The sequence below is a fragment of the Anopheles marshallii genome, chromosome 2 (genome assembly GCF_943734725.1).
Source record: "Anopheles marshallii chromosome 2, idAnoMarsDA_429_01, whole genome shotgun sequence".
Lineage (NCBI taxonomy): Eukaryota > Metazoa > Arthropoda > Insecta > Diptera > Culicidae > Anopheles > Anopheles marshallii.
Window position 1 is genome coordinate 46,900,731 of NC_071326.1, and position 18,299 is coordinate 46,919,029.

Sequence of the window (18,299 nt, forward strand, 5' to 3'; positions counted from 1 at the left end):
ATAATATAATAATATATAAAGAATATAGGACAAATTTCTCCTGCATTTGTCAAATCCATTTCTGACACCGTTCTGATTCCACCAAAGCATGACTCTCTGCTAGTGAATATTTCGCTGTCAATTGATCCAACTCACTCGGAACACAGTTACGACAAGAGATCGATTTTTCAACAGGCGTGTTAATACGATGACCCCTGGGATTTCCAACATTTTGCATGCATTGACTGAAAACTTGGAAGGATTTCGCTCGAAAAAATATATAACGCCGATATAAGTGCCCAAATATAATATACACTGCTGGTAACAGATGTACGAATGAAATCTGATATTTCTGCGCTGATAATATACCGGTGGCGTTAAACCTTCGTAAGACGCTTGAAACTTATTTGAAGATCTAATATGCTTCATGAATAAGCCATTTTTTTTTTCGTTAAAACGGCCTGGCCGTATCGACTTATTTTACAACGTAGCCGGATAGTCAGTCCTTGCGACGGGGAATTGACCCGGATGGGATTTTGGTCCGGTCCGTTCGTGTGAAGACCGGCGCCGCTACCATCATGCCATCGGGCCACCCCTTGAAGAAGCCACTTGATACAAACAAAAATTCATGATATATGCTTTTGTAATGAGGAGATGCGTTAAGAATCTTTATCATACTTCATCATACCTCGTTCGTGTTTTTAAAAATTACATTGGCATTTAAACCATGCTAAGCATTGAACCATTGTAGTACAATATACTTAACTTCCTTTCCACAATTATAAGGTACAACTTTAATGCTATCGATCAACAAGCAACAGCTGGCTGATGCCGCACCGATGATCAATAGCCCGCCAATATAACCTCTCGGTTGGCGAATAACCATTTTCACACAGTTCCCGTCACTTTAATACGCGTGCAAGGTGTGTTACAACGGGGTTAAATGGCTGTGCACCGAGAACAACCCGAGTGTTGGCGGGGTTTGTCGATGTGGGCCAAATTGAGGCAAACATTCCGTTAGCGTCTGGAGCTTTCTTCCGAACGGGAACGGATCCCGCCCGTCCCAACCGGTGCTTCTCCCTTCCCTGCGAACGGACAGCTGATTGTAATGAATTGTTGTGACTTTAATTTAAAATCGATAGAAAACGTTAATGTACCATCCGCAACGTATCGCAACGTAGAATTCAATCTGCCTTCCACGATGCCTAAGTCGTCCACTGTGTGATGTGACGATTAATCGGTTGATTGCATCATTCGGTTCAATTTTCAGCATGGTTGATGGCAATGTTGTAACCACTGACGGGAGGTTTTATCAAGTTCAAGTTCACCGCAGTACAGTAAGATAGTTCAAGCGCTTCTTTTCGTACAATCGAGGTTAATTTCTTCGCCACACCGGATGACACTCAACCGCTGCGGACGCCAAAGAAAAAACTGTTAAGTTATGCTGCTGAACGTAAATTACGTCAGGCAAAAGTGCTGGGGCGTGCCAGGGGGAAATGCGTCTAGAAACGACATAGAAATATCATCGCGCGTTCCAACCCGCCCCAAGTGCTGCTCCCAGCAGACGATCATCAAACGTGGCGTATATTATTAAACAATTTGTCAAGCTCTTGCGGCCAGGTTTTGCTGCGTTCTGGTTTCGCTGTGCCGTGCATGCGAGAAAATGTGTCAAGCTATTGGCGTACGACCGTAGCCAAGCATTCACACGCCCGTGACGCCACATCGTAACGTTAGGATGAAGCAATCAGTTAAGCAGGCGTTAAGTGAAGCCACCTAAAAGAATCCACATCTGTGAGTCTTTCTTTACGCTCGTACAATGATGTCACACTCATTCCCTTCCGGTGAGGTGAAGCTATGCTAAAGCAAACGGTTATTAACTCATTTTCGAGCTAATTTCTCCTGCATTAAGAGATCCGATCTGCTGTGGCTTCTCGTTCGGGAAGAGTTACACCAAAAACATGCAGCCATTTTACTGGTGGATGGTGAATGAGTTTGTTGTTGCAAATGGCAAAAAAACGGCTCCACTAATCTAGTGAAAGTTACAGCTAATATCAATTAATGCTAAACCGTTGTTGAAGGGCTAGTAAACAAGATAATTGCTGATGATGTTGTTAGCGTTTTACTGGTCTGCAAGGTTTGGCTTCTGTGTGGCACAGAAGCACCTCGCTGTAGCCACCGCCGGTGGAGCATGAAACAGATCCTGAAGCTATTTTCGAGTTTCTAATGCCCGGAGCAGCATTAAAAGAATGAAAACGATGCATGGCTGGAAACCCTATTTCTGGCAGGGATTATGAGCCCGTTTGACGATTGCTTGCTCTCTCCACACCATCACTGCGGTATGACATGATCGTCCAGGCCGGGTCAGATTGTATGGTAATAAGCTTCTTAGTCCACTGCTGACTGAAACTTTCTCTTGCCTTTCGATGGTAGTTTATAACACCGGTTACAGCCGTTGACACACCGATGACATCATCCTACGAAGAATCATATCGCAGATGCCCGACAAGGTGGACTTGATGTAAAATTATTGTTCTTAATTTTACGTGACACACAATGATAATGAAATCAAACAAAATTACCATTTTCGACAAAGTAGTTCATCTATGCATTAACCTCAAAACACACACAAACGATCAATAACGATCAGATTTATCAGACGCGTAGAAACTGTGTGAGATTGGAATGGTGGCGGTATAATTAAATTTGCATACCCACACCCGATCGGTGGAGCCCATAAATCTATAATTGGTAGATTGGCCTTTAATGCGTTTCTGTTTCGGGTGAAACTGGCATCAGTGAAGAAAGTAGCATACACAGTCTGTCGATGAGTATTGGGCAGTGTATCATTGATTTCTCCTAGCCAATTAGCATAGTGTTTACCATCTTATCATAAAGCTCTTCTTTATTTATACACTTGCTAATAAGATGTCATCGATTACGAACAGATCTGGCATGTTATGTATGACATGCATACGTTAATGCAAACATGAAACGTGTGGCAGATTTATTACGGACAGAACAGTGTAAAAAAAAGTTTTAAACTTGTTGCTTGAAATTCATTTATTTGATACAATTTAGAAAAAATAAGTTATTTGGTTTATTATAAATTGTGTTTTGAAATAAAAGTTCACATCGGTGATCAAAATTTCCATCTGGAAAACAAAACGATTTCTATTCTTTCCGCTCCAAAAGGATACCAATCATCACGTTGCCATCGAGACACGACGCGCCTACTAGATACGCTTCGATCAAAAGACTTCAACGCCAGCGCCAGCGACGAACCCGCTCCGGTTCCGTCGTTTATAAAGGAAGCGCACGTTCCGCACTTTGAAACGTCCGCGTACGCTTTTCGTGAGAGAATTTCATTCCATTTTTCCACCCGCTAGATTCGTTATGCAAATTGTGCCCGACCGAAAAATAAAGCCCGTATGCTTACCGATCACGTTTTCGATTATTTTCACCTTTTCCTGATCGCTACCAATTGAAAGCGATCCATATCGGAGTGCGGCGATGAGACGGGACTTTCTGCCCAGCCCGTGACGGCACATTCGGGGCGGTTTTGTTTTGTGAAATCAAAACTACAGCAACAGCTAAACCGGCAGCCACTATTTATGGGACCATGGCCAATGTTTGGCTTGCGGGCGCACCGGTATCATCGAAAGTGTCCCATACGGGGGCAGCTATTTAGCGGGAGGTTTCACTTTTTCACACACCGTTACCAAAAAACCGACCCAAAACTTTAGCCCGAAACCGGACGTACCGAAAATTGGATGCCAAAATGATGGCAATGCTACAGTGCAGGAACTCAGCAAACGTACGCACACATTCACTTTGTGCATAATAAAATGTACGTCACCTCAGGTGAATGTACTTTCGCTGGTATTCGGTTTATTTAAAGCTTGTGATTTAACAGGAACAACGGGAAGGAGGTAGCAGGGGGTTTTCCTGCTCTTATTGATAATGCTTCTACAAATGAAGGCTTCCTTTGCAGTTTCTTATCTTGCTTCCTGCCTAAATAACGAGACTGTTTCCCTTTCACTACAATCGAACCCGGCATAAGCTGGTGAACGATTCGAAGAGGCTTCGAGCTTTCCTCGCACGTAAGCAAATTACTGCACAACATATGGATCTTTTTTTGGGATAATTCGATAAGTTATTACATTGTAAGTTCGGTGCGCAAACTATATGCTTCAGCCCTGCAGCCAACGCCCATTATCTTAACGCATCTCAAGGTTCTTGACGATCGTCTGGTACTACGGAACAGCTGCCGCGACTGCCGACGTTCGTTGCATTTGGTCTCCCACGTACCTTTTCCATAACAATTGTGTTTGTTAGAGCAGAACCAACCACTCGTAAGAATTACCGGTTCAGACATGCTCTGGTCCGGAGCTTGAGATCCATTGAGCAGCAATAAAAGAAAAGAACCGCGGGCGTGTTATTTGCCCTGCTCCCCCTGCTACAACCCGTTTTCTCAGCGATTGATAACAACAACACTGTGAACAGCTGTGATGGTTTGGTGGTACATGTTCAGCATGCCACACGAAGAATCTTATCACTCGGCGAGTGACCGGGAAGGGTATGAAAATCAGTTGCTGCAACGCCGGTGCATTGCCATTCTGGCCTTGTTCCGGTACGGTGGAACTTGTACGATAAGCCGTTAGGCTCGTTGGAGTAGAACAACATATTCACGACACATCATTCTTTGGCACGCACTGCGGGAGCATAATGGCGTTGGCGTTGGATCGCATTCGTACTTGCAGTTTCGCTTGAAGGAGCTTTGCACCGGGACAATGTCAGGTCGGTACCAGGAGTATGCTGAGAACTCTATGAGACATGAAAACTTCAGTGAGTGGCTCGGAAGGGCATCACGAACAAAACAATGTGTCCTTCGAACAGCTTGCATACAAAAGTGTCTCAAAAGCAAATAAGATATTATAAAGTTATGCAAAAAATAAGTAAATCTCAACTCACCATCGGCCTATAAATATAAATCTCTATTAAAACTAATTTATTACCATACTACCAGTAAGTAGAAATAAATTTTAAACTATATTAATTTTTTCTTCGACCCAATAGAGCTATTTGATACCAACTTTTGTGTTATTTGGTCCAAAATAGCTCAATAAACTTATGTTCATCACGTTTCTGGGAAGTCAACTCTTCTTTCGTTTGCTATCCGAAACACTCACTTCTCTAATTCAAATCATATTTAGCTGACATTACTAAAATGCATCACTAAATGGTCTAAATTTATTATCACCAGATACTGTTTCGTCCACTAATTACCTATTCTTGTTGAGACACCATTTCATTCCATCACATTTCCATTTCCATTTGAACCATAATTGAAGACACTTTCGTTTGTCAACATGACTGCATTACTTTCGTCCCTTTCCCGGTATATACGCCTGCCGTAAGTAAGTGTAAAAAGGGAGGTTTGAGGGGGTAAGAGGGTCGCATATTGCAATTCAGTATGACGCCCGGTTCGTCATTAAACCTTATGTCTTGCGCGCCATTCGCCGCGAAACAGTGACCACTTTCACAGTGGTTCGTCGTTGGGGCTTTGCGCTGAAACGCGAACGTCGTGCCGTACGTTCTTCGTGCGACAAACAAATACAAACAGCATACATGTACCCTTTGTGTTTGTTTTGTTTGGGCAACTTTTTCCTCGAGGAGGGTACGGAACAAATCAAGTATTTTAAAAGTGTTTAATCAACCAGCCTCCCATCACACCTGCCGATGAACTTCTGTAGAGGGAGATGTTAGGATATAACAAAAGATCACTCGGCGATAGTCGGGGCTCGGTACAGTTCTGTAGTTGCATTCCGATACGCCAAACACACCAAACTCTCCCAAGCTCAGTACACAACAGCTCGTAACCACACCGGATTACGGGCAATGGATCGTGTTTTATTTACATCACACCCCAAAACTAACAACGTTCGGATGGCCCGGAATGGGGTCATCGAAAGAAGCAATTGCCAAAGCACCAGAACAAGGGCTGAGGATTTATTTTGGGACGCCTTTACCGCCGTCCTGTGTGCGGTTTTGTAGCTGCTGCTGCTGCTGCTGCTATTTTTTTCCGGGTCACTTTTCCCGCGACCGAACAACCGATCCACTTGCCGATACTTTCCGCACGATTCGAACCGCAAGAAGCGGGACGAACGATTATTAAACCATAAAAAATGCACAACCAAACCACAAAAAGGAAATAAAAAAGATCGACAAAAACGCTCCCCCAATGGTGTGCGAGCACTAACGCACACAGTAATGGTTGGGCGTCATTATTTGTATTTGAATTTTTACTCTCGTTGAGAGATTGCTCGGTGGATCGGAGATGCATACGGATGGGAAGGGGGAAAGAGGGCAGGTTATTTAATGAAAAATGCTCCAAACTGTCCCGTCCTACCATTCTCCAGCTGCACACCAACAGCGAGTGTGCACTGATCGATTATGCCGGTGGAACAGAAGCCGGAAGAAACTGGCACAAGTCAGCGTCTCGAGGCAGAAAAGATGATGCTGCGCGGCTCAGCGTGTGCCCAACCAACAGCAACAGTCCTCAGTGGCGCATCGAAAAGCTTGGCGCGCGTGCTCCTGACTGTAAATGACTGCGCCCCATCGATTGGTTCCTTGCTACTACCTCACACAATCCCCCCTTCCCCTCTCACAGCCCCGTGACCACTATTCGCCTCCTCGCCCCCTGAAGGTGTTCCAACAATTCACCCAGAAATGAAACACACAGAAGCCACTTTCTTTTGCGCCAAATACCGTTCCACTCAGAAGAAAAGCCGATCGACAGCCCGTCGATGACGGCGCCGAAACAATGATCGACCGGTTTTCGGACCCACCAAAGCAGGCGTGAAATCTTCCAATGGGGTATACCGCCAGCTTGTGCGGGGGGGAAATGGAACCGTTGTGCTGCTGGTTTCACCTCCATTTGCACGGCACGGCACGGCACGGCAAATTGTGTCATAGGGATCCTTCGCTATCCTCGCATCCGTTGATTCCACGCTGGTCACGTTCCACGTGCCATAACGCAATAACTATGAGAGCAACGGATTTACCCGGTGCATTCTTATCCCATTCGGTACTACTACTTACCTCACAAACCGAAGCTAAAATCCTCCCCACTTTCGTCACTCAGCACGTCGAAAAAGTCCGAACTGTCATCGACGGCATTCGGTGGTACGAAGGCGCCACCGAACACGTTGTCCAGCCGCTCCTCGACCCCCATCTGGGTCGCGATGCCGTAGATCAGCCGCATCAGCACCAACCGTACAAAGTTGGGTGTGTTCGTTTCCCGCGACTCGTAGTACAGCTGTTTCAGCGTTTTCCGCGAAGGACCTCTCCGCCGGTTGGGAAAACGACGCCTTGCATCACACATGCTCGCGACGGTCAGCAGGACGATTAATGCGACCACAACCAACTGACGGGTATTCATATTGAGGCGGATGTGGTTGTTTTTTTTTATTTGTAAGCTGTTCGAAAATTTGTCGAAATACACCGCACAAAATTGAGCTGTGCCTTGTACGATCACTGGCACAAATGCATAAACACACATGAACTTGATTAAACTGCTAGTAAATTTAAATGTTTGTCACTGTTTGTGTGCACTGTCGTAAAGTGTATTCTCACCAGAAAAAAACACACACACACGAGGCGGGACAGGATAGATCTTTCAGCGGGTACAATTGCTTCCACCCTTGAAGATGCGGTCTGATCGTGTTGAGCGTTCGAGTTTAAATGATCAGGATTTACAACACATGCACCACATGAAGTTTCGACCGGATGGAATGCTTGCTATCACACTGAACGCTAGAGTTAGAGTGATCATCAGAAGTTATGATCCGTACTGTGGAAAGCTTTGGCGAAAAGCTCGGACAAACTTTTCTCCTGCTTGTTCTTGCTCGCGCTCGCGAGAGCAATCGTGGGTTCAGGGTTGTCAAACACACTGTCAACAAAAAATGCTAGGTATACCAAAAAGTTCGTAGCATGTTGATATCAGGTGTTGCACTTTCATTTATTACATGTTGTATCATTTCGCTGCAGTGGGTACACCATTCCGATCTGTATTTGTGTTGTGTTTGTAATGTGTTTTGAATCATGTTTGATATAGGAAGAAAAGGGCTGTCAAAAGCCATCGTACTTTTGTGAACGTTTGCTGAATTCTTTAACTTTAGCAACTTGTTGGTGGTGGTGTGCACGATTTAAAAGAGCTCATTCTGATTTGGAAAATGAAGGGGGAGCAACGGAGACTGTTTCTTCAACTTCGAGTAACTGCTTCTCTATGGCAACGTCGAAAGGGGATTTATATCAGATTGTGACTGCCGATGAAAAGTGACCAAACGTCCCAAAACGTCGGGTAATTTGTGGTTATGTCTTATCATCGTTATCCAAGCCAACCATTAATGGCCAGAAGATCTTTCTGCTTGTGAGCATTGTGAGATTGTGAGCTGCTACAATCAAGTGAAAATATCACAGGGGAAGTCAACTGACGAGTCAATCACAGCAATAACCCGGAAAAAATCAGCGTATCTCGAATTTCCGCGTAAGTCGAATCAGGGAGTAAAATCGTTTATACTAAAATCGTTCAAAGTTAGATAGTTGACTTCCTTCTCTGCACTTAATTTATTCAGCAAACTGGCTACTTTTTCATAGAATACATTGAAATAAACTAAAAACAAATGTGTTATAGGACAAAAAAGCTATTTTAGACCGATTTTACACCTTTTTGCTTAGATTTTGTGCTATAAACTAACTCAGCTGTTAAATTTCCAAAAATCGCGTATCGCCGAATCCGCGTATAACAGGAACAGCGTATCTTGGAGACTGCCTGTACTTCTCTCCCTCTCTCTCTTACGACCTATAGAATCATATGCCTGCCCAATAATAATAATCTCCAACGTTGGAAAGTCTCTTAAATTTTTCTTACACTACATTACATATGCCTGCCATTTCTGGCTTACTAGACTTGTTTTACCAAGTAAGCGGGTAGTCAATCCTTGCTATGGGAGATTGGTCCGGTCTGTTTGTGTGGAGACCGGCGCCACTACCATCATGCCACCGAGCCGCCCCTTACGTACGACTTAGAAACATTGAAATGGGTATTTCTATCACTTCGATTGTATTGATGTACTGGTTCAGTACACCTGCTTTTCTACTTAGTTTAAGTATCTCCGTGATGAAATATAGAAGAAAGTAAGTTGTGTTGTAATCATCAAGCTTTAATTGTGAGAGTTTAAATGTTTGGTTTTAATTGTGCTCTCTCAACATGTCAGGTTGGGACATTACTCCTATTCCTATGATCCGGAGCATGATCTGGCTTTCCAGCACTACTTCAATTACGATCAAGTCAATGAAAAGGTCGATACAAGGATGGCAACCAAAGAGAGTAGTGGTTTTTTCATGACGGGTCCGAAAATTACCCTGAATGATAGGAAATAATAGTGGCAAACGGTGACAATATTTTGAACCCGAAATAAATAGCCAACTTGTCACAAAAACTTAAAAGAAAAAAAGAAAAAAAGCTATAAACTTTGGGATACTCCTTATATTCATCGCGATTTTTTTATTGCTCTGCGCATGTGGATCAGTTTTGAAATTTCACTTAAGTTATGTACAAGGCGCACTTAGTGGAGGGAATTGATAAAACATTTAACAATCTTCCTGAAAACTGCATTATTAAGGACTTCACGTATCGTTGTAAATAATTTCGAAAAGCAACTAAAAGTCGCTTCATATGAGAAATGTATTGGTCAAAATTCTTTCCAATCGTTTTGTTCGTTTCCAACAGTTCATTACAATGGTGTTAATATCACGAGACGAATGGCATCGAACGATTCAAAGAAATTGTAAATGATTTGATTTAGCATTAAACATAATACATTAGATCATACTATGCTGATAGTAGTGACACATAAATTATTTTTCGTGCATAATAACAATACGTAACTCACTATTATTATTTATAACTTGCTTGCGTTAAAACTTTTTCATTTATTGGGTCACTTTACACCAGATTTCTTTAACATTGTTTTACAAAAATTTACATTGAATTAAAGCCATGTCTTATCTTTCCCTACGCACATCTGTACTACCGCTCCTCATCCGATACATCGTCCACCTCGAGTGGGTCAACGTTTTCCGCATCATCTACCAAATCGCTGCAACCGTTGGCTTTGCGTATTACATCACCCCACAGAAAGTGTCCCTCACACACGGGACAATCGCCCTCGACGGGAACGTACTGACCTGCTTCTAAGACTATTTCAGCCAAACACTCAAGATGACTAACAAGCGGGCAACGTGGTTGTAAACATCGTAACACTAAATCACCCTCCCGTTCCATTTCCTCCACGTTCATCGTCCGGCTACATATTGTACAATCTTTCGCTGTTGATTGTGAAACGTTCTGCACGATATCTTTGTCGCCCTCCGAGTCGGAACTAATCACAACACTCTCATTGCTTATTGGTGTCGCTGGAGTAGGTGACTTCCGCGCAGGGTTTGGATCATCGCCGACTTTCTCACCACCCATCACAAGCAGATCATACTCATCGAAATCGTAATTGATGGCTATTTTGTTACTATTCGCTTGATTCGTCACGGGCCTGCTAGTTGTTTGTGATTGCGCCGTTCTTTCACCGGTCACTTCTGTCTTCTTTTTGCGCTTGACCTTCTTTATTCGCCCAAAACAGATCGGCATATGAAGGGGAGGCTTTTTTCCTACCTGAAATGATCGAAATGTTTGAACCAATGATAAAGAAATGTGCGCTTTAGAATGCATACTTCAAATTCCCGATGGAATTCATCCGCAAGCCAGCGGATTACGAGTGGTAACCGGTTCCATGGCCCAATTCTCAGCATTTCCGTAAGTATGCGAAAGTTGTATTCGAAGTTGGATTCCTTGCGAAGCTTTTTCTGTAGTTCTGGAATTTGTTTAAGCCTTCTCGAAACGCGAGGCTGCTGCCAGGCCCATTCGAACTGAAATTAATAAACTATGCAATCAACTTCTGCTTTTGGAAGCAGAGCATTTTACCCTTTGTGCCTACCCGTAAAGCTGATATGTTGTTCGGGAATCCGTGTACAATCAAGACCATGGTCCTATTACAAAGAGTATTCGCTTTGAAGTATTACATTCTATAAAACAGTTGTATAAGAGTAGGGCGCAATAGGTCAGCCTTACCATGGACCACGGTTGGACGTTCGTCGTGCACCGCCACCGTCCTCGCCGAGGTTATGCTGTTTGATTCTACGGTTCGGATCAACAGTATAGCCAATGTAAGTGCGGCCGGCAAATTTTGGATTTGTGCTTTTACTCACTAATAAATAAACACCATGGAAATCTTCTATCTCTTCTACGTTATTCATAATAAAATCACATTAAGTATGAAACGATTTCTTCATATCTACACCAACATAAATTATTGTGAAAAAACTATTTGCCTGCAAAGGGAAAAGGGATTGTTTAACACAGAAAACGAAAGAAATGCAATTTTGGCATTGTTTATTTGCAATATAAACAAAGATTGCACCATGGTTGCTCTATCGGCCATTATGAAAGCGAAATATAGAACGTTTTTCAATAAATAAAAGATACAACTGCAACTACATTTCACTGTTTCCATTTATACTGATTACATTACTGGTTTTCATATCGAAAATATATCAAAATCACAGAATTTTAGTTAATCACGTTCAAAAAGTGGTGTAACTTCCGAGGTTGTTCAATTGATGTCATGCGCGCGGTGTAGCATTTGACGTTTCCAGGCGAAAACACACTTTCGTTTCGAGGCACCCTGTGGGGAAGATTGTCAAATCGAAGTAAAGAATTTTTTTGTAGAGAAAGCTAGAATTGCAAGCAGTGCACATAAATTCGTAATTTCAAGTTTACAAATCATCAAGCAAGGAAAGGTTAATGAAATTTATTCATTTTTCATACAACGTATAATGTGTGAGAAGAATAGACATGTTTAGGCTTCGTTTCTTCGCCAGCGAGTGAGCTAAAATTGCTTGTGCCTCCGCACCGTCGTCCCATTTACCATCAACTTTTGTGTTGCTCCCCCATTCGTGCTTCATACTGCTGGCACCAATATCTGATCCGCTGTGGTATGGTTCCTGGTGCACAGCGGAACACCACAGTCCTGCATGTCAGTATCGATATTAAAAGTGTCGTTTCGGTGTTCTGATCGATTCTTTAGCAGGGTGAACCGATTGGCTTGACGGTGTAGGTACAAGCAGAGGCACACACTGACATAGCACATCCCGAGCAGCGCTTCGTCCAAGATGTCCAAAACGTTGAAACGGCCTGTGGCTGGTGAACGGCCTAGTTGCTACATTCCCGCAAGGCTGGACGAACGTCGCATTAGGCATCGGATGCTGCGCCAGGAACGGCGCCGAAAGCCCGACAAACCGGACGACTTCGTGACGTACGAAGATAGCGACAGCGAGGAGGAAACGCCAAGCCAGCAGCACCAGGTCCTTAGTACATCGTACAACTTTGTAGACTACATAAGAAGCAGAGAATCAGACTTGCACGATGAGCGATCGATAGATCCAACATACGCCAGCAGGCACATCCTGACGCACGATATGTTTCGCGAAACACCCATCTCCTTGGGCAACATCAACAAGGTGTTCTGCTCGCAATGGCTCAGTAATCGACAGGTCGTGTTCGGGACCAAGTGCAACAAGCTGATGGTGTACGACGTTAACATGCGACGGGTGGATGCCATTCCGACGCTACCAAACAGCCACGGGGCCAGCCCCGATACGCAGTCCGGAATACACGCGTGTCAGATTAATCCTAGCCACAGTTTACTTGCGACAGGTGCGAGACATTCTGCCGATATTGCCCTGTACAGGTTGCCTACGCTAGATCCGCTCTGTATCGGTGAGAATGCGCATAGGGACTGGGTGTTTGATATGTGCTGGCTGGACGATCAGTTCCTGGTTTCCGGATCTCGTGACACCAAGCTTGCACTGTGGCGTGTCAACGAAGATCTGATGGAGTTCCCGGAGGTAAAGGACGGTGAGGAAGAACAGGATGTGCCAAGCTATGCGCACATTACGCCCGTTGCTGTGAAGGAGTGTCGCGGGGCGCAGAAGATACGAGCGATTTGCTTCAATAAAGAGTACCGCGAGCTTGCGCTACTTTCGCTAAACGGATACATGCATCTGTTTAATGCGGAAACATTCTCACAAAAGCTCTCACGGAAGCTACCCAACTGTCAGGAAAACGTGTGCATAGCTTGCCAACCGAATGGTTTGTACGCGGTAGGATGTCGTTCATACACGCTGCTGCTGGACCCACGAACACTGCAGGTAATTATCATGCTCGTTTGCGAATGGCAAACTAAAGAAACATTCAGATGAGAGTGAGCATTTTCAGCGTGTAAGACAGGTTGACACCAAGGTATGTGGTTGCGGCATTGGTTTCCCTGATTTGGATCATTATCTATGGTCCGGGATTAGGTACGAGCGTGCCTAACCGCAATTCGAAACATAGCAACATAGAGATCCTCTGATGACTCAATTCAGGTGTTGATAGTCTAGCTATGAGTGATTTCTTAAAGCTTGAATTTATGAATTTTATAGAGCGAACGGTTCAATTGTGTGAACTGTTCCTCCATCCTGCTTCAAAATTGCGGAATTGCTGACGGAGTTGCTGGCAGCATCATGGCCGAGTGCAGTACAGTGCATAAGGCAGCGGAATGAAAGTTGGAGACGTAGTTGGCAGTTTGTCTGCAATATGGCAATGTAATGGAAGCATTACTTCACATGGATTTTTCAACATTATTTGTTTTTTTTTTTCAGGCCGTGAAAAAGATTGCATCGCGCTACAGTGGCTATGGAATACGTTCGGCTAGTTTCCAGGGTAACATTCTCACCATAGGCACCGGTATGGGGATGCTAATGTTCTTTGACATACGAGCCGGGAAATATTTGGAATCGTGCATCAACTCTTCCCGAACGGTGGTACTGAAAGCAAGCAAAGGCTACGTGGTTCGTAGGATCGCCAGCATTGTACCGCAAAAGCGTAATTACGTGTTGTTTTTCTCATTGTAGGCCCAATTTCCAGACGAAGAAATGGATGGATTCCAACAGAACAAGTACTTGCCTGCTATCTACACGCACTGCTACGACAGCAGCGGTACCAGACTTTTCACTGCTGGCGGACCGTTACCGGCTACATTAATAGGCAACTATGCAGGTATCTGGCAATAATGGTAGTCGATAGATGATCGTGCCAATGGTTTCTTCTATTGGTTAATATGGCTATAGCAACATTAGCGCGTGTAAATTTCAATGTGACGATTACGTTTGAACAGCTAGGGGTGGTGACATTTTGGGACGGCTTGCATACAGTACGCACGGATCGCAGCTGGGAAATGGTTTTGCAAATAAGATAAGAAAAATGTCAAGCAAATCTTTTCTCAGCTCTAATCTCTGTGCGACTCTGTACAAGCAGTTACAAAATGTAAAAAGCTTTTCTTACATTTTCTCTACCAATAAGTAAGAAATTAAGATTGAAGCTTCAAAGTTAACTATAGAGTGACACGTTTTGAGATGAAAAATCCTTTGGTTTATGCGAAATGCGATTTTTTGTTTGTTTAGTTTTATGAATCTTACCGAGGTTTAATATAGGAACATGTGTTTTTTTTATTTAATTTTTAAGAACATTATTGTTTTGAGCATCACGTACATAGGATTGGAAATGTAGCATCACCATCGTGCATAACATTAATCGTCCCATTTCATTGCTATCCTCAAACGGCAACTCGAATATTTAGCACGATAAAAATAGGTTTGATTCGTGCTAAATGTTTGTTCGTTTGAAGATTTCATGCAATAGGGCAGAATGGCAGACAATGGCAAATGCATATAAGTTGCTTGCAACGAACGACGACCCCCATTAGATGGAAAATGTCAGTCTATCAAAGGGATGTAATGTAAAGTAAATTATACAAGTAACGCTATAACCATCTCAGCTCTGATTCAAGCAAGGTGTGTAAGATGGTCCTTGATAGTTTTGTAAGTTGATCACCACAATTCGTTTAGGCATGGTAAAGAAGTAAAATAATAGAAATTTCATAAAAATGCTAATAAAGTCAATCTAGAAAATTATGAATAAGATATTTAACAAAGTCGTAAGATCTTTAAGACAGTAAATGTGTACCATTTTGAATGATTTTGCTTTAACACTAACGGTAAGCTGCTTTCGAGGATGGAATTACTCCATATCGGATTTGTTACGTTAATTTAGCGAGTAAAAATTAAATATCGCAAATATTCCGATCATACAATAATAACTAATCCGAAATGGACCTTTTTGGAGCCATCCCCTCCCTACGTCTCTCCTCCCCCTGGTAAGCTTTAGCACTTATCTAGCATGCAGGGAAGGAAAAAGCCTCGCTTTTCGGACAGTACACTATCACAATTCAAATGCTCTTTCCTTCACAACAGTTTCATTCGAGGCTCTAGGCTTCTAGGGCTTCCCAGGCCCCACCATTAGATCCGTAACTGCTGGAGAATGAATTGTAAAATGGCGATGCTAGATCGCTGTCTGATGTAAAGGATTTCTGCCAACAAGCATGATTGCAAGATGACTAGTAAATGTTTAATGTTAGTTCTTGTTGCTCCCCCCGTAGCCCCACCCTCACCCCCGTCAAAAATTTCAGAAAATTTATCATGAACACCCGCCCCCCTCTCCTTGGTTATTTCTATAATTTGTTTCTGACCAACCCACCCCCTCCCCCTTCCCATCCAAAACGGGATTTAGTTTTTAAATACAGGCTGTAACTATCATTCCGCCCAGGGTCTTCCAGGGATTTCCAGCATTTTGAATATTTTTTCTTTCAAATAAAACGTACAACAAAAATTGCAAGCAAGTTAAATATGTTTTCAGTTGATCGATTTCTTATTCTTTATCTCATAATCAGGAGCAGTGAAATATGTTTTGTAACAATTCACTCAGTGTTTTTAAGTTATCCATCTTCTGCCCTTCATCTCTCGCTTTCTTCCTCTTTGTCTCTTTTGTCCACTTACTGGCTAGCAAAAAAAACTTGACACATTATTAATGCATCTACAATAAAATTAATAATATTAATAATAATAATATAATTCAATATGTATATAATAATATGCATCTTTAGCATACACTCCTAATATTCCACAATTCCGTAGCCCATACTCACAGTGCGCCACTTAAAACCTGTAACTTTTCGAGCAGATTTCCCTATCTAAAATACAAACTTTGTCCCACTACTAGGTATACCTTTGCATTGCTTGCTCGCTTTTGTTTTCTTTTATTACCATTTTTCCCCTTTAACTCTACGAACCAGTCAACGAAGACGGTACGAATGAGTTAGAGAAAGTAAAAGGTTATCCGGTATTGAAATGATTCACACATATTACACCTCAATGCTCTTGTACGTATATCATAACTTTACAAAACGACAACACAACATAAGCAAAAAAAGTTTTTGTGCGATACTTTCGTACGTGCAGTGTCCGTGCAAGCAATCTAGTAAATGCTCCACAATCGGTTAAGCTGGTACAATGTGCTGGAGACGAGGAATCGAACAGGGAAATGGTTCACTGTTTTGCTTTTAATTTAAACTATAGTTCGAATTTAAGAACCAAATGCAAAACAAACAACCACACAAAAATCTTATCGTTTCGTAATCATTTTTTTATGATTTGGAACATTTTCAAACCACGTTATCTTCCGCAACATGCAGCCCAATGGGCAAAGAATGCGTGATTGATTTTGTTGCTTTGTTGTCCTGTGTCAACGCTTGCCATTATAATGTTTATCTCGTCCGTCCCATTGCCAATGTAAGTTTTATGTACTAATCTTGAGATTCCGGAAGGATATCCGCGGAAGGCTCTAGTGCATACGAACAATACACACAATACCCAATACTATGTCGAACCTTTTCCTTTCCCTGTTTGCTCTACTAGTCACATCGCTTTACCGCTCGATCTATGTAGATTACATCACATACGCTTTTAGTAATGACAGAGGGTGATAAGTTTGAAAATTTAGTATTTACGCCCTCCCCGCCCCAATGGTGGGTAGTAGTTATCTGCTAACAGTAATCATTCATCTTCTCCGTGGGGGTTGGTTTTAAGCAGCACGTAAATCGTAACGTTCCGGTACACCGATCGGTACATTGGATTCTGCTGCTGATGGTGGTGTTTCGTTTAAAAAGGCTGTTCAATCTTACATTCAGGTTTTGTTATTTTCAGGATTTGTTCTACACACCACACGCACAATGATGCATTATGTTGCCGCTGAAGAGATCTCAAGGCGCTATTTTCGCATACAAACGCACACCCGTGTGCCACAATAGACCGTTGTGTATTTAAAAGGTGATTGTGATCTTGCCAAAAGCACCACTCGCAGCAATAAACTATTGTTGTCGTCGCGTTTGTATTGCGGTGGTGTGCGGCCAGTTCTAAAGAGCCGAACTTTGATTCTACACCGTCGCATCTTACAATCTACTCGCCTTTCGATACAAATGTTGCATCTTGAGTACGAATTTTCACCTATAAAGTTAATTGTGTTTATGTGCATAAGTTATTTTGGTGCTGCTCTATCTTCCCGCCTCTTGGTTTGATGACCATTGTTAAGAAGTTATTAAATTTAAAAAAGGAAATGAATAACAACCGTCTGCCTGCGCGTTTCTTTGCACAATATATTGGTGTAGAGTCTTATTTTAAATTCGAATCATTTCATTCTCCATCTGTAGATAGGATGTGTGTGTGTGTTTGTGTGCTTTAAAAAGACAACATTTCAATATCATTTCCGTTTCGTCGGTAGTCGAGGCCGTCGTATTTTTCGGCCTGGTTTAGGAATGCAGTTTAGAGAAAAAAAAGGAAAAACAAAACAGAATCAAATATGACCGCGTAAACCACAGCTTGAGATTACAACGCATAAGCACATGAAACCGCATATGTGCGGATGCGCAACCAGTGTAAATTAAATTATCAGATTTTAGGCTCATTAATGTATCGTAATGTAACGTATTATTAGGCTGATGATGAGTTACCCTATGTTAAACACCGTTTTGTGTATAGTTGAGGCAGAATCTTGTTACCAGCATCCGCGAAGAATGTATATGTGTTTGTTTGTTTGTTTGTTTGTTCTGAGGAGGCATGTTGTTTGTTAGTTTAAAAAAAAGTTAGTCTACAAATCAGTTACTACAGCGTCTGCCTAAATAACGAAATGAAAAAAGTACGTCCTTCTGCACACCTTTTCCGCAGTGGAATGATTATCAGACTGAAAGAGTGTACTACTTTGACACAGTTGAATG

General features: G+C 42.6%; 3 protein-coding genes across 3 annotated transcripts; 1 reads left to right on the forward strand and 2 right to left on the reverse strand.

The window, feature by feature from the left end:
• Positions 1-7,081: 7,081 nt before the first annotated feature.
• On the reverse strand, positions 7,082-7,420 carry LOC128708636 (uncharacterized). Its single transcript, XM_053803616.1, has one exon. The coding sequence runs from the start codon at positions 7,418-7,420 to the stop codon at positions 7,082-7,084; it is 339 nt and encodes a 112-aa protein (XP_053659591.1).
• Positions 7,421-10,072: 2,652 nt separating this feature from the next.
• LOC128718052 (structure-specific endonuclease subunit SLX1 homolog) lies at positions 10,073-11,349 on the reverse strand. Its single transcript, XM_053811725.1, has 4 exons — positions 11,165-11,349; positions 11,031-11,082; positions 10,768-10,962; positions 10,073-10,708 (listed from the first exon to the last, which is right to left on the reverse strand). The coding sequence occupies exons 1-4, from the start codon at positions 11,347-11,349 to the stop codon at positions 10,073-10,075; spliced, it is 1,068 nt and encodes a 355-aa protein (XP_053667700.1).
• A 915-nt stretch (positions 11,350-12,264) lies between these two features.
• On the forward strand, positions 12,265-14,205 carry LOC128708001 (DDB1- and CUL4-associated factor 12 homolog). The gene is made up of 3 exons (XM_053802957.1): positions 12,265-13,302; positions 13,795-13,983; positions 14,047-14,205. Exons 1-3 carry the CDS (start codon positions 12,265-12,267, stop codon positions 14,203-14,205), a joined length of 1,386 nt encoding a protein of 461 aa, XP_053658932.1.
• Positions 14,206-18,299: the final 4,094 nt, after the last annotated feature.